Source organism: Equus asinus, chromosome 16 (assembly GCF_041296235.1).
Source record: "Equus asinus isolate D_3611 breed Donkey chromosome 16, EquAss-T2T_v2, whole genome shotgun sequence".
Taxonomy (NCBI): domain Eukaryota; kingdom Metazoa; phylum Chordata; class Mammalia; order Perissodactyla; family Equidae; genus Equus; species Equus asinus.
Window position 1 is genome coordinate 34,711,089 of NC_091805.1, and position 16,293 is coordinate 34,727,381.

The following is a 16,293-nucleotide window of genomic DNA, read 5'->3' on the forward strand; positions in this document are numbered from 1 at the left end:
CTGGGTTGAGTCCCAGCTTGCACCGTAGAGGCTATGTGACATTAAGAAATTACTTTATGTCTTCTGGTCTTTTCTAATCTGACATGGAGAAAATATCTTCTATGGCAGAGACTGGCAATTGTCCCCTAATATCCATTCTCTCCTTCACCCATAGGAACAAAATATTTAGCTAAGCACATGGTCTCTCATTTCCCAGCCTCCCTTGCAATTAGGTGTGGCCATATGAGTGAGTTATAGTCAAAGGGATGTAAGAGGCAGTGTCCACAGCAGCTTCTGGGAATCTTCCTTAAGAGCCAGCTTCCTCCTTTTCCCTCCATCCTGCTGTGTGGAATGTGGATGTGATGGCTGAAGCAATGTCCTGGACGGTGAGGACAGGTTGTGACACCAAAGGGAGGGCAGAACAGAAAGTTGGAAGGAGCCTAGGTCCGCAGGACTGAATGGAGCACAGCCGCCACACCAGCTGAGGACAGTTACGTGAGAGAGAGAGAGAGAATTTTTTGTTGTTATTTACGCCACCATTGGTTTGGGTCCTTGTTAGGTGCAGCCAAACCTAATCCTAACTGATATACTTACTGTGAAGTATTGTCACAAGGATGAAGTGAAACACAGATCATTATTGAGCGCGGTGCCTGGTGCACGGTAGACAATAATATGGGTTTCCCCCTTCCTTTTTTGTACCTAAATAAGGCACAGCAGCCTCCTCATGATCTGCTGTCAGATTTGCTCTTCACTACCAACATTAGAGTGAAATTATAGGAAATTCGTTTTTCTAATAAAAATTGAGACCTGTAGAAAACTTTCTTCCATTTTCCCTTGTCCTTTGCAGCCCAGAAAACAACCAATTTAATGGAACACTTTATCTTAAATACAAATCTTGGGAAGTGTGGAGGGGTGTAAACTTTGGGAGAGACTATATTATACAACATTAACCATGGCGGATTGAGCAGGGGTATGATGCTGTGCTCAAGAGATTGACTGAAGACAGGTCTGCCTGTGTTTCCCGTCTCTGCCACCTACTGTGGGAACTAGGGCAAGTTATTATCCTCTCTAGAGGCTTTGCTTCCTCATCATTAAAATAAAAGAATAACACTATATAAGGTCGTTGTGAGGATTAAATAAAATAATCAATTAAGATGCTTAATTTAAAATGTGTAAAGGTAGCTAAACATCACAATACAACAACAATTATCATCATCGTGTTCAAATGTGCTGATTGTGAATATGGATGCAATTGCTTTCTTAAATTCTTTATGAAAGTGGCGGGGCATTAATCAATAAATCAATGTCAGGAAATTAGGTAGTTTCTACTTTTTAGCATATTAAATGCACCTGTAATGTGGGTAATATTTTCCCATATAAACAGTGTTGTAGAGTTTGGCTGTGTTCTTTCCCACTTAGTGTTAGATAAATCATTGCTTTGTTTAATCATATGTTATAATGGCATAAATGAATCATTTGTAACAAGCATTTTAAAAAGCAAAATGATGATCCAAGTTCTAGAAAATCTAAAATGAGTTTCAAAGCACTAAGCTTGTTGATTAATCATGGAATTCCATGTCCAAATTGACACACTGCACAGAGAAAGTATAACTGTTCTTTGTCAAAAATGGAAAACAAATGTCTTACCGAATATAAGAGTGTTGAGCAGATTGCTTTTCCTTCTCTAGATACTCTTCCTTGCAGCAAGCAAAGCCATTCAGTCAGCCCACAGATGCCAGAGCTGTCTGCTAGCCGTGGGAACTTCACATCACACCATCCTGGGATGTTGGCTGTGCTTCACGCTGCATTAGGACTTCATAAAAAAACAGAATCAAATCAAGGGCGTAGATTTCTTGCTAAGTCAACTGGCACATATGGAGCACCAGGCAACTGAGCTCAGGCTACTGAGGGAGTTCACAGTCCAGCAGCAGAGACAGACGTACTCACCTAGCTCCGTCGCTGCATGAGTCCTGCCCGAGGCGTGGGCCAAGCAGGAGAGAGAGAGAAACAAAAGCATTGATTCAAATGCACGGAGGTGCAGTCAGAGGAGGTCTAAAGAAAACAGCAACTTTTGTTCTGGATTTTCTTCTGGTGGAGTGCGGAGTGGAGGAGCAGGCCCAGCAAAGGCATGGAAGGAGGAAATAAACTGCATGCTGTTTTGAGGGACTGGATGTTACTGAACCTGAAGTGAGTTCGCTCACCCGTTGCGCAGCAAGCCAATTTCTGACACCGGGTGTGGTGGAAGAAAGTAGGAACTTTATTATTGCACAGCGTTGAGCAAGGAGAGAGGGCAGCTAACGCTGAAATCCCAAACTCCCCGAAAAGCTAAAAGGAAGGGTTTTTATTTGGGGTTTAGGTAGGGGAGAGGGAGCATATGGCCTTGCTGGTCGGAGCTTTCCCACCAGCCTGTCTTTGTCCTTGAGACACTTGCAGAGAGGAGGGAGCTCATGACCTTGCTGGTCAGCAGCTTTCCCACCAGCCCGTATCTCTTTGCGGGAGGAGACAGTCCAGGTGCTTGTCCTTGACGGTGTTTGTCTCCATGGAGGATAGTGGATTCTGGAGCCAGGAAGGTCCTACACAGCAGAAACAAATGCTTTGCTGAATTCTCAGTGGCTGAGACTAAAGAGAAGATGGTAATGGCGGGGGGTTGGGCTAGAAAAGACAGCTCAAGGGTTATTTTGGGGACGTAAAGAACATCTCGAGCCAATGATGTTGGACCTTCAGGGAAATATATCAGACACTCATTTCAGGACTCCTGATTGTCCTAGTTTTCACGTTCTTTAAGTGAGAGGGAAATTTTTGCTGATCACGTTGTTCTTCATTTAAAATGCTGCCAATGTCGTCAATAGGGAACTGGTCAAATTGTGGTACATCCATCTCCTGATCCACTCAGACAGACCAGCAACCTCTGCTACATGCTCTCATAGCAACCTGTTTTCTCCTACTGAGACGTGTCATTATATTTTTGTTTTTATGATTATTTAATATCTGTCTCCTCCACTAGACTGTAAGCCCAATGAAGGCAGGGACCACGAGGGCGGGCGCTGTGTGCCTAGTGCTTACCACCATGCTTGGTATACAGTAGATGTTTAATATTTAAATGTATAATAAATACACACAATAGAATATTACACAGCCATTTTAAAGTATGATAGTGTGGTATTGTTTATTGACATGTAAACTTACCCATAATATAATGTTAAATTAAAAACAACAAATTATAAAATAGTAGCTATAGTATGAGCTCATTTTTATAAAAAGAATAGCTATGTATACAGATACATTGATCAAAATATTCATAGTGGTAGGATTATAGAGGATTTTCTTTTCTTTGTAACTCTCCATATTATCTGAACTTTGAAAATCACATTCATTTGATCCATTATTTTCTCATTTAAATACTATTTCCATTTTGAAAACAATCAAGCAGACATTAAAACACTTTTTTTTCTGTCATTAAACTTCACTTGAACATACAGTTTTCAAACAGACAATATTAGAAACAACCTAATTTCCATATGCAAATCAAAATGTTGGAATATATTAATTTTGATACTATTTCTGATTAAAGTGGGCCTCTAACAAAATGATCACGCTGATACCTTCATTTCTGTATAAAATTTATTATTTTATTATAATGTCCATAATTACTGATTAGACTCCTGTCTCTCCTCCTATTTACATTCCAACTTAGGATGTGGAGAATGGAATAGACCTTAATTTTTTCTCCCCTCCTAGTTTTTAGCTTACAGTCTAAAAAGTTAAAAGGCAGTGGATTCCTGAATGTAAGTCAGTGGCTGCTACATTTAAAGTACCTTCCTTACATGAAGCAAGTTTGCAAAGATGAAGTTTTTTTCCCCATCAAGACACTAACATTCTAAAAGTATATCCATTTTAAACAAACACCTTTAATAGCCTTACTGGTTATAAAACTATAATTGGGCATTTTTAAGATCTGCTTATAATTTTCCCCTTTAAAAGATATTAATTTATATAAATAAGACATTTATAGATGATAATCTCTACAGAGCCACATACTCCTGGATATCTTAAAAGGTGAGCGTAATTGCACTTATTTTATACAACAATTAGCGTTATTGTGGGGAAATGGAAAATATTTTTATATATAAATTCCTTTTCCCAACTAAGTGTAATTGAAACGTTTCATTAAGAGTCAATTTAGGGGGCCAGCCCTGTGGCAGACTGGTTAAGTCCACATGCTCTGCTTTGGCGGCCTGGGGTTTGCAGGTTCAGATCCTGGGCACAGACCTACACACTGCTCATCAAGCCATGCTGTGGTGGCATCCCACATAGAAGAACTAGAATGACCTACAACTAGAGTATACAACTATGTACTGAGGCTTTGGTGAGAAAAAAAAAAAAGAAGAAGATCGGCAACAGATGTTAGCTTAGGGCCAATCTTCCTCACCAAAAAGAAAAATGAAAAAAAAGGAAAAAAAGAGTCAATTGAAAAGAAAGAAAGAAAAAAAGAGCAAATACTGTATATGGCTATCTGTCTTTTAGTGATATTAATTTGGTTGTTCTTGCCAGTTTCAATCCTTTGACACAAAGACCTCAGTACCATATTAAGAAGTCAAACTATGACCTATAAAATGTGACAGCCCCAGGAGACCTATCCCACTATTATTCATTTTCAGTAAAAAATCTAACAGATTAGTGATAAATATTGTGCCTTAAAACCTTAATTATACAATACAAATCATTTATAATACAAATTGTAATGGAGGACATGTGCTGGCACAGCTGGTTCCACATATTCTTTGGAAGCTCAAAAAGCTCAAAGATGTCTTATCAATCATCATTTCAGATCTAGTAGCATAAAAGCTGGGTTTTCTAAGTAAGATTTCCACAAATTAGAGAAGCGTGACATTGTAGCACCGTCAATAATTCTGTGATCGGCTGACCAGCTCACATTCATTATCCGTGCCTTATATACTTCTCCTTTCTCATTAAATCGGGGAAGGGCCTAGAAATAAGGAAAAGAACCAAGAGTCAACGTTCACTTGCTTAAAGCATAAGCTCTAGCAACAGCAATGGTGAAAGATTAGGCAAACGCCCCTCCCTGCAACAGAGAGGAGACGGGCACCCCAAATGAATTTTGAAAATGCCAGCTGCTACTTTTCCATCTCTGTGAGTACGTGCCTCAAGCTTTCAGAGTTCCTCCGAGGTGTTTCCTGCCCCCTATACAATTTCCACACGTACAGTAAATTTCACCTCAGATTTCAATTATTTAACAAATGATTATTGATCACCTACTATGTACCAACTATATTCTAGATTTTGGGGATAAAGCAGTGGACAAATAACAATCCTGGCCCTCTTGGAGCTAATATGTTAATGGACAGAGACAGACAATTAAGATCAATAAGTAAAGTGTATAGTGTGTTAGACAGTAAAAAGTGCAAATGAAAAAATGAAGCTGTTAGAAGGCGAAGTAGAGGAGAGGTGGCCTATTTTTGACAGAGTGGGCAGGGAAAGCCTCAGCAAGAAGGCTTCCTCACTGGAAACAAGCCAGATGGACACCGGGAGACAGAGACAGACGGCACATGTGACTGAAGTGCTGGAGGACCGGTAAAGGAGGCAGGGCGGCTGCTGTGGAGGGGCAGGGCTGTGGTGGGAGCTGAGGTCACAGATGGAGCTGGGTGAGGGTGGGGCCCTTTGTTAAGAGCAATAGTTCTCAGTCTGTCTTTGGTAAAGGACCTATTTTTTTAAAAAAATTCTAATCCATTGCAAGCTATTTTTAAAAAATATATTAAAAGTGAATTACTTAAAAAATGAAATTTAAAAAGATACACAAAATACAAGCCCTAACTTCTTCTTATTAGATTCAATAAACATAAAATCACTCTGTCAAACTGCCGTGAAAGTTGGTAAGCCCTACCATCCGCACAGCCCGGATACAACAGTCATGGCCTGACATGGGTCCCCGGTCACACTGAGAGCATCAGCGTAGGACCATGGAGGCCACTGCAGCCACTTTGCCTTTGAACTTGGTCCAGTCTGGAGACATAGACTTGAGAGTCATCAGTGTATAAATGGTATTTAAAGCCATGAGACTGGATCTAATAAAGAATAGGGCCAGAGCGAGTCCTGGGATACCCCAATGTTTAGAGATTGGGAGATGAGGAGGTGCAGGTAGGAGGAAAGCCCGAAAAGTGAGGTCTTCTACAAGTCAAAGTGAAGAGTGTTTTCCAAAGAGGTGGGATTGATCAACTGTCTGAAGTGCAGCTAATAGGTCAAGGAAGACAAGGACTGAGAACTGAGTGACGGGGAGGTTCTAGCGACTTAAACCATTTAGCAACAAGGAGTTTAAAATTTATAGTGAAAACAGAAAATAGCAAAGGAGAGATAACACAAAGGGAGAAAGGAATTAAATACCATTTGTCTTTACCCAACAAAGATTAGTTACATTAAGTCACTATGAAAATTTAAACTCTAAGAACTACGCTTCATGCCTTGAAGAAACCATGGGTAAAATGATTCTGTAAAAGCGCATCTATTGAACAGATATTTGTACACCAATGTTCATAGCAGCATTATTAATAATAGCCAAAAAATGGAAACAACCCAAATATTCATTATAGATGAGCAGATAAACATACGTGGTATGTACAGAGAGTTTCAGTTCAGAGTGATAAAAAAGTTCTGGAGCTGGATGGTGGTGACGGATGCAAACAACGTGAATGTACCCAATGCCTCTGAACTGCACACTTAAAAATGGTTAAAATGGTAAATTTATGTTATATATATTTTACCATGATCATAGACTTATACATACAATTCAGAAGAAAATAAATCTCTTTAGGGAAAAAGAAAAACAAAACTTCATCACACAGGCATGATGGTTTGGAAACTAGAAAGTCAGAATTTTGTGGGAATCGAATGTTGAACTCTGGTTCGGAGGAGAATGAGTGCTAGAGATGCCACCATTCAGAGACACTCCTGGTGGAAGGAACAGCATCCTGCTGTTTTGTTCTTCTCTCCTTATCTCCTCTGTGTGCCAGAAGGAGAAGCAGATCCCAGGAAGAGGGAGTCACTTAGCAGCTAAAGTGCGGTCTGCTGGAGAGTAAATCAATGGCCGAGTGAGAATGTCTGTGGAGGGTTTGGGATGAAAGTAAGAAACTTACAAAAGACATGTGGAAGCATTATAAATGAAGAGAAGAAGAAAGGTTCTTTTGCAAACGTGAAGACCCAAATCAAGGTTAATTTAACAATGGCGGTGTGGAAATGGTTCCAGGACCTTGTTGTTTGAACGCTGGTGATTCTCCACCCTAAGTTAGTAGAGATGCCCAAGCCTCATCCCCCCAAATTCTGATGCAGTTGGTATGTGGTGAGCTTGGACAGTTTTTTCAAGCAACCCAGATGATTCTAATGCACAGCCAGAGTTAAGAATCATTGCAACCCTTATTCCAAGTCACTGTCTCCTAAAACATGGCCACAAATCACCTGTGTTGGAACCACCTGGGTTCTTTGTTTACAAGGGAAGTTCTGGGGTCTCTGTTCCCAAGGCCAGGAAATCTACATTTTAAACTAACACTTCCAGTAATTCTTGAACAGAGTAAAGTGTGAGAAAAAAATGCTCTAAATGGGGTCTCACTGTGTTACAAATAATAATTTGGATTGGCTTACTATTATTCTTTGGTATTCTGAAATAAAGATATTTTGATAGAAGCAAATTGGCTATATTTATGATTATCCATAAAGACTCACACCTTCGCCTGGCATTATCCATAATGATTGATCCACACAGAAACAATCCAGATCAGCACCATTTACTACACATAGAGGGAGCCACTGGAATTGCAGACCTAGTTCTTGGTAAGAAATAATTGGCTTACCGACTCAAATGTCATACTCAAACCTACAAAGCAAGGGGAAAACTCAGAAATGGTTACTCTTTGTGTTTTCTCGCCCAATCTGCTTAAACTCTTTTTTCAATTATTTAATATACACACCTTAATTGATCCAACAGCCCCAATTGCTACTTCAGGCGGCAGTATTATTGGTTTGGCATAGGTACCACCAATCTAAAAAATAAAAAAGGAAGAGTAGAAAGATTAAGCTTCTGAGGGACAAATGAAATTTTATTTTATTTATTTAATTTTTTGAGGAAGATTAGCCCTAAGCTAACATCTGCCGCCAATCCTCCTCTTTTTTTTTTTTGCTAAGGAAGACTGGTCCTGAGCTAACATCCATACCCATCTCCCTCTACTTTATATGTGGGATGCCTGCCACAGCATGGCTTGACAAGTGGTGCCTAGGTCCACACCTGGGATCTGAACCGGCGAACCCCAGGCCCCCAAAGCCAAATGTATGAACTTAACCGCTGCATCACCAGGCTGGCCCCCAAAAGAAATTTTATATTTTTAAATATGAATAGAAATCTTAAGTTATGGTTTATGAATTTGAACATTACTATTACTCACTGATCCAATGTTGGACAGAGTAAACGTTCCTCCTGTGAGATCAGTGGTACCGAGCTGACCCAAAGAGCCCAATTTCTGGAGGCGGTTCAATTCACTGGCAATCTCAAATACGGAACAGATCTGAACGTTTTTCACATTAGGGACGAGCAACCCCTGCTCAGTATCCATTGCTATCCCAATGTTATGAGAAGCCTAAAAAAGACAAACAGTAGGCCTTTTCATAAGCTAATGGGAAAGAAAGGATCAACTGTCACTGTCTTACAAATAGAATTACCAAGAACTATTTCACCAGATTAGTGATGACTTAAATAATGTTTAAAGGATTTTTAAAAGATTTTTTTGAGAAATACAATTTTTTTTGTTGGTAAGAATATAGGGCAACAAGCTATTTCCATACATTGTTAGTGGAAATGTAAGCTGCTATACACTTTCTGGAGAACATTTAACAATAAACATCAATATTTATAAAAATTTGTGCTAAGGAGATAAATACAGAAGTATGTAGAGATACACAGGGATGTTGAATTCAGATTATAGGTTTGAGAAACTGCAAACAATCAAAACGTGTATCAATAGGTCATAGCTAAATAAATAACAAAGCTGTATTTATTGACATGTAATGATGTCCATAATATAGTAAATGAAAAAGAAAAAGGTTAAAAGAAAAATTTTTTATAACATTAAAAGTTAAATAAAATGTATAACTCCATTTTTTTTTTTGAGGAAGACTAGCCCTGAGCTAACATCTGCCACCAATCCTCTTCTTTTTGCTGAGGAAGACTGGCCCTGAGGTAACAGCTGTGCCCATCTTCCTCCACTTTATATGTGGGAAATCTACCACAGCATGGCTTGCCAAGCAGTGCTAGGTCTGCACCCAGGATCTGAACCGGCGAACCCGGGGCCGCCAAAGCAGAACGTGCGAACTTAACCATTGCGCCGTCGGGCCAGCCCCTCATATATTTTTTAAAAATAAAATGCTGAAAGGATGAACATCTCAACATAAACAGTGAGTTATCTTAGGGTCATGGGATTGAAGGTACACATCGTTATTTTCTTGTCTGAATTTTTTGCAACAAGTATATACTTAATCAGAAAAACATATTAATCATATGGGAAGATTTTAGATGCAGCCCCTCAGAATTAGAATATCTAAGCTCACTTTCTGCTTATATATTTCTAGTGAGAAATATAATTAAGGACCAGCATCTCCAAAAGAGTTTTCAGTCTTAACAAACTTTCACTCCAAGAAAAGAGTTCACTCAAATGGAATTCAAACTTTCATTACTCTTCTCATTTAGATTATTCTCGTTTTAAAAACTGCAGGACTTCCTTTTTGAGAGGAGCCATTCTTTTTGAGGGAAGGGTGTGTAGGATGGGTAACACATCCCGTTGCCTCACAGGCATACATTTTTATCATTTTAAGCAGAAAATCAAAAGGGCTTAAAAATGGCAATCTGCATATCCGAACAGTATCATCATTAACCAGTAAAACCAACAATAACGACAAATTATACTTCGGTTTAATGTTTTACTCCATACCTTTAATTCTAGCCTAAAAAAGATCACTATGTGAGGTACAACAGGAGCTTCTCTAACAGACAAGCACATTCGCACCATCTTCTATTTATAACAAGAACATTTTCACAAGATATAGCCAACCTTATATGTTATGTTTTGGCAGCTTTCATCCACAGAGGCATTAAGAATGGGGAACTGTAGTAATCCCAAGGAAGCAGCCTGTTTGACAGAAAGAGAATGCAACTTTAGCACGTCTCCCTCAGAGAGGAGACGGGACTCGAAGCAATAAGAAGAGGCGTAAAGGAGGGAGGGAGAGAACTCTTATTCACGCTGAGTTTAACTTCAAGTCTCCATGTACTTAGGCGCCTTACTCCCGCTGTCACCTCCAGGCAGTGTGGAACTAGGCCACCCTAATCAGTTAAGAATAAAAGATAAAGTAGTCAGATAGCTTGTAAACGTCAAGATTTTCAAAATAACTGGACAGACTGACCAAATTACCAAGAGAATGTCTAAATTCTACGTGACTTCCTCACTTACATGTAGCGTCATAAGATTTCCATGAGAAATAAACCTGTAGTTCAACAAGGCGGTAAGTAAGCTATTTCCCTGTGTGAAAAGAACAAGAGAGAAGGACTTCCAAGTGCGCTGACCATCAGAGGCCGGTGTTCTACCTGGCATCTTGGCCGAGTGAAGGGCAGAGCTGGCGTGAACATTTACTTGAGAGCCCGTCTCCCTGATGGATCACATCTGTCTTCCCGCTCGGCCACCTTCTCCCTTAATCTCTGCTTTTTCCCGTTTTTCTCTTACTAGTACCATTCCTCTTCTGTCCATACTCAGATTTCCCTAAATGTCCCCAAAATGTTCTTTATAGCTGTTTCTCTGCCCATCCAGGATCCAATCAAGGTTCACACATTGCATTCAGTTGTTATGCCTTATATTAAATCTAAGAAAATGGAAAAATAAAAATGCTTAAGATTGTTCTTAAAAAGAATTCCCTCTCCCACTGGCCTCATCTAGTCTAATTAAGAGTTCTTTTTCTTTTTCTTTTTTGATGAAGATTAGCCCTGAGCTAACTGCTGCCAATCCTCCTCTTTCTTCTGAGGAAGACTGGCCCTGAGCTAACATCCATGCCCATCTTTCTCTACTTTATATGTGGGATGCCTACCACAGCATGGCTTTTGCCAAGCGGTGCCATTTCTGCACCTGGGATCCGAACCAGCAAACCCCGGGCCACCGAAGTGGAACGTGTGCACTTAACTGCTGCACCATGGGGCCGGCCCCTTAAGAGGTCTTTATATGAATTGTGTTAAGTGTTATTTTGGTCTGTGGGTTAGTGGCCTTGACAGAAAAAAGAAGTCATATCCTTGAACTAGAGAGTTAGGAAAGTTTTATCAAGCATTTGATTTGATAACTGCAACTTTAATCTTCTTCATATAAAAATCCATAGCTAAGGTTAAAGTGTTACAAATAAAAACACTGTTTTGAGTATAATCCAAATTTTAAGAAAAACAAACAAAAAACAAGGTGTGTGTCCATCGATCACAGGTCATCTTTTTCCCTGTACTACACTTTGTAGTATTTTCCAAATGCTCTGAAACTTACATGGGCAGAAAAAAATGTTACTTTAAAACAAATAAAGCCTACTAAATTTTATTTTCAAAATAAACATCTGATATTTCATTCAGACTGGAACAATGAAGGAAAACAATAATAAGACAAATTCAATATATTAAGAGCTGGTCTATCTTCGCTTTAAACAGATGTCACCAGGTAGCAGTGAGGGAACCCAGTCTGAAACACAGAGATAGTGATCTCCTGCTCAAGGCTAACTTCTCCACCGGGGTCTTCCTCTTGTTCTTCCCCCAACGCCAGGGCCTTGCTCCAACAATTGTTCCCACTCACATATTTCTAACTTTCCACTTTCCAGCTCTTTCCCTCAGCCCACACATCTGCTCAATTTCTCCCTGAGGATGTGCAGGAGGACAGGGGGCAGGTGGAAGCTTCCTCAATCCCCCGCAAACCACCACCTTAACCAGGCCCTGTACCTGCGCCCTGTCTGCCTTTCACCAGATTTTTTTAGTGTCTCCTCTTCTGCAATTTCTATTCATTCCCCAACTAACTGCAACCAAGCTTCTACCTCAACAATACTTTATTCAATCAGTTCCGGCCAAGGCCACTCATGACCTCTTGATTACTAATCTAATAGCCTGTTTCCATCCCTTATCCTAGTCAACCTCTGTGACACAGGACCCTTATCTACTCCCCTCTTAAAGCTTTTTCCTTCTCTCTTGGTGTGAGAGGCTGAATCAACGGCCCCAATCTTTTGTGCCTCTCCGCATCCACGCTCTCAGCAAGCTGACTCTGCGCTTAGTCACGTGACTTGCTTTGGTCAATGAGTTAAGAACAAACTCATGCAGAAGAGCTTGGAAAAAGTACTTAAAATCTGCTTCCTCTCTTCATCCTTACCAGTACTATGAGATCACACATAGGTTGTATACTGGGGAGACAAGTGAGACAAGCAGAAGACAAATGGTCAGCCTTGCCAAGGCCATCCTACATCAGCAGGCCCCTAGTCAACATACTAGCTGTCTGTAGACATGAGCGAGCTCTGGCAAGATCAGCAGACTAGTCTTGTTTCACCTGTAGACTCAAGGTAAGTAATAAGTGGCTGCTCTTTCAAACCATTAAATTTGGGAGTGGTTTGTTGTATCGCAGTAGACATACTTCTAAGTGACTCTTTCCTGGTTCTCCTATGGTCAGACCACTGACCTCACTCACCCTCTTCCATGTCGTTGCCAACTCAGCTTCTACCTACCCCTTAAACATTGATGTAAAACTCTTAGCCTTCTTTTCTTCTCATTCAAACACAATTTGGGTGCTCTCCTCCACGTGTTTCAATTGCTATGTCTCTACAGCTGACTCTCTATAGCCGTAATATAGCCCAGATCTCTCATTTGTTGACGTCTATTACATCTCATGTTTACCATCCATCACCATATGCATGTGTCCCTTCATGCCTTTTGCCCTTCCTCAGCCTCTTTCCCCCTGGTAACCACCAGTCTATTCTCTGTATCTATGTGTTATTGTTTGTTGTTGTTTTTCTACCTTCCACATATGAGTGAAATTATATAGTATTTGGCTTTCTCCATCTGACTTATTTCAATTAGCATAATACTCTCAAGGTCCACCCATGTTGTCACAAATGGCAAGATTTCACCTTTATTATGGCTCAGTAATATTCCACTGTGTATATACCACATCTTCTTTACCCATTCATCTGTTGATGAGCACTGCAGCTGTTTTTAAATCTTGGCTAGTTTGAATAATGCTGCAATGAACATAGGGGTACATGTATCTTTTCAAATTAGTGTTTTCATATTCTTTGGATAAATGCCTAGAAGTGGAACAGCTGGATAATACGGTGGCTCTATTTTTAATTTTTTGAGGAATTTCCATCCTGTTTTCCTCAGTGGCTGTACCAAGTTACATTCCCACCAGCAGTGTAAGAAGGTTCCCTTTTCTCCACACCCTCTCCAACACTTTTTATTTGTTGTCTTGTTAATTATAGCCATTCCTTTCAGGTGTGAGGTGATATCTCATGGTGGTTTGACTTGCATTTCCGTAATAATCAGTAATGTTGAGCATCTTTTCATGTGCCTGTTGGTCATCTACATATCTTCTTTGGAAAAATATCTGTTCAGATCTTCTGCCCATTTTTTGATTGGCTTGTTGTTTTTTTGTTGTTGAGTTATATGAGTTCTTTATCTACTTAGGATATTAGTCCCCTATCAGAGGTATATGATTTGTAAATATCTTCTCCCAATTGGTAAGTTGTTTTTTTTTCTTTTGTTGAGGAAGATTAGCCCTGAGCTAACATCTGCTGCCAATCCTCTTCTTTTTGCTGAGGAAGACTGGCCCTGAGCTAACATCCATGCCCATCTTCCTCTACTTTCTATGTGGGACACCTACCACAGCATGGCTTTTACCAAGTGGTGCCGGCCCCTCTGAGCCATTTCCTTAAACGGAAAGTGGGGATAACAATATTTACATGTCAGGGTTATTCTGAGAATTAAAAGTGATCATGGATGCAGTATGCTTGGTACGGGGTCTGGCACACAGTAGCTGCTTCATAAATAGTGGTTAATGTGAGCTAGACGGTGGGCTGCTCAAGGTCAGCTGATGGTCTTATTCCATTTTACATTCGTTCTAAGGCCTCATACTAGAAATGATTCTCGGAAGCCTCAGTATGGTTGTTGAATAAATGAAAGTAAATACATGTTGGTGACACACAAGATCAATACCAAGTCTCACTTTTGTTGAAATAAGGACTTTGCTGGAGGGGTGCTTTCAGAATTACAGGCTTTACCTAACTGGCAGGAAAATCCTTACCCAGCTTAAAGAGAGAAGTAGATAAAAACATGACACAGAAATTTCAATTTTATAAATTCTTATAAAACAAAGAAAGAGTGTACTTACATATTTTTCTAACTATGTGATATGGTGAGAAGAAACATTTTTATTCAAACCCACAGCTAATACATTGCAGATTTACAAAGCAAAATTTAAGGGTCCTACTCAAGACTTGTCTGAAATCTCACCTTTAAGAAAAATGGCATGAAGGAGAGTTTAACTCCACGAGCAAAAGCAATGGGTTTTAGTTCTTCTCGCAGCTTAACCAGTTCAGTAAGATCAACCTCATCACAATACCCAAAGTGAGGAATCTTCAGGGCTGCAGACATAGTTTTGACCATCGTTTTGTGAAAGCCTGGAAAACATTTAATATATACATATTTTAAAATTCTTAAATCCTTTAATACTCTTTTTTACTAAAATAGAAGTTTCTCTAATGTTGTTTACTCTCAATTAAGCTCTTCCTCTTGGAGCTACCATCTTCATTACATAACTCGAAAGCCACTAATTTCACTGACTGCAGCACACCTCGTATCAAGTGTAATAATACGACAGGTAAGTGCCTTCAATGCTGTGATGCATGAAAACTTCAAAAGGATGCAACCCATGTATTTCCCTAACGGCTGTCTTGCAAAGTCACTCTTCTGGAAGCTAATCATGCTAAGAGTTTATAAATAACAAATGAGAAGTAGCTGTTTTGAAAGCCAACTAAAAATAATGAACATTTAAAATATCCTGAGTGTGTCTCCAAACAGAACAATTATCCATATTCAAGGTTATATTCCAAGAAACCTGCTAACATATTACTCTTCAGAAATTAACAGTATAAGCTGAAGCTTTCCCTGGAAAAACTGATATTTCATCATTAAAAAAATTATACACTGAACATCAACTTTCCCTTCAGTAAGAACTGAAAACACCATATTATATATGTGGCTCTATAGACGTAGCTTTCTCCAAATAAATTACACTGTTACCTTACAATACTGTTATTATTACCTTTTATGGGTTCTGTTCTGTCTTTGCCTGTGAAGACCAGAGGTTTTGATATTGGTATAGGTGTCGTCCTGTCTTTTGGTGTTGGTGGAGGTGGCATAATTTCAGCTTTTGGTGAAGGAGGTAATATAGCTCCTGTCTGCTTTTCCAAATAGTTGAGAATATCTTCTTTAAGTATTCTGCCATCTTTTCCTGAGCCAACAACTTCACTCAGCTTAATCTAAAAAATGACAAATTTTAATGCTAAAAATAAAACTTCCTAAAAATAAAAAAATTCATCATTAAGGTCTCTGAATGGAATTTAATGAATTGAAGGCAAAAAAGTACCTCTACCCAATAAACTAGTATAAGGAAATAATATTTTCATTATCTTAACAGAATGCTATGAACTATAGATACCCTTCATACTTAATCATTGGTTCCTTTTGTACATACTGTTCATTTGCTCCTGTGGTAACAATGCAAAAATCTTTTTTTTTTTTTTGTGCTGAGGAGGATTTGCCCTGAGCTAACATCTGTGCCAATCTTCCTCTATTTTTTAGTATGTGGGCCACCAGCACAGCATGGCTGCTAACCAAGTGGTGTCGGTCCATGCCTAGGAACGGAACCTGGGCCAACGAAGCAGAGCATGCTGAACTTGACCGCTAGGCCACTGGGGCCAGCCCTATTTTTCCTTTTTAAAAATTTACTTAAAAAATATGAAGAGGGCCGAGGGTGGTAGGGAGAAAATGAATTGCTTTCCCCTGAAAAAGGCAGTTTCACAAAGGCTGGAGAGGGATAGAGATTATATATATGTATATAATTTTATGGGTTAACAATACAGTATCTACATTGTAGATAACCCATAGCTACTTATGAAAACTTACATTTTTAAACAGTCAACTATTTTAAAATTTCTTGCATAATTCTTATTTGATTTTTTCTATTTTTGCAGACTACGTAA

The 16,293-nt window shown here is 39.4% G+C and overlaps 1 protein-coding gene and 1 long non-coding RNA gene across 6 annotated transcripts in view; both read right to left on the reverse strand.

Moving 5' to 3' along the window:
• On the reverse strand, positions 1 to 2,456 carry LOC139040391 (uncharacterized). Its single transcript, XR_011494864.1, has 3 exons — positions 1,927 to 2,456; positions 1,627 to 1,792; positions 1 to 460 (listed from the first exon to the last, which is right to left on the reverse strand). It is a non-coding gene; the product is annotated as an uncharacterized lncRNA (long non-coding RNA).
• A 662-nt stretch (positions 2,457 to 3,118) lies between these two features.
• DBT (dihydrolipoamide branched chain transacylase E2) overlaps positions 3,119 to 16,293 on the reverse strand; it is a 42,568-nt gene continuing 29,393 nt past the window's right edge. For all 5 annotated transcript variants that reach the window (XM_014851498.3, XM_070486910.1, XM_070486913.1 and 2 more), the window contains 6 exons: positions 15,354 to 15,570; positions 14,543 to 14,709; positions 10,086 to 10,163; positions 8,427 to 8,618; positions 7,956 to 8,027; positions 3,119 to 4,966 (listed from right to left, as the gene is read on the reverse strand). In XM_014851498.3, the coding sequence (XP_014706984.1) occupies positions 4,799 to 4,966; positions 7,956 to 8,027; positions 8,427 to 8,618; positions 10,086 to 10,163; positions 14,543 to 14,709; positions 15,354 to 15,570 (894 nt within the window). In that variant the 3' untranslated portion in view covers positions 3,119 to 4,798. The remainder of the gene's footprint in view (positions 4,967 to 7,955; positions 8,028 to 8,426; positions 8,619 to 10,085; positions 10,164 to 14,542; positions 14,710 to 15,353; positions 15,571 to 16,293) is intronic.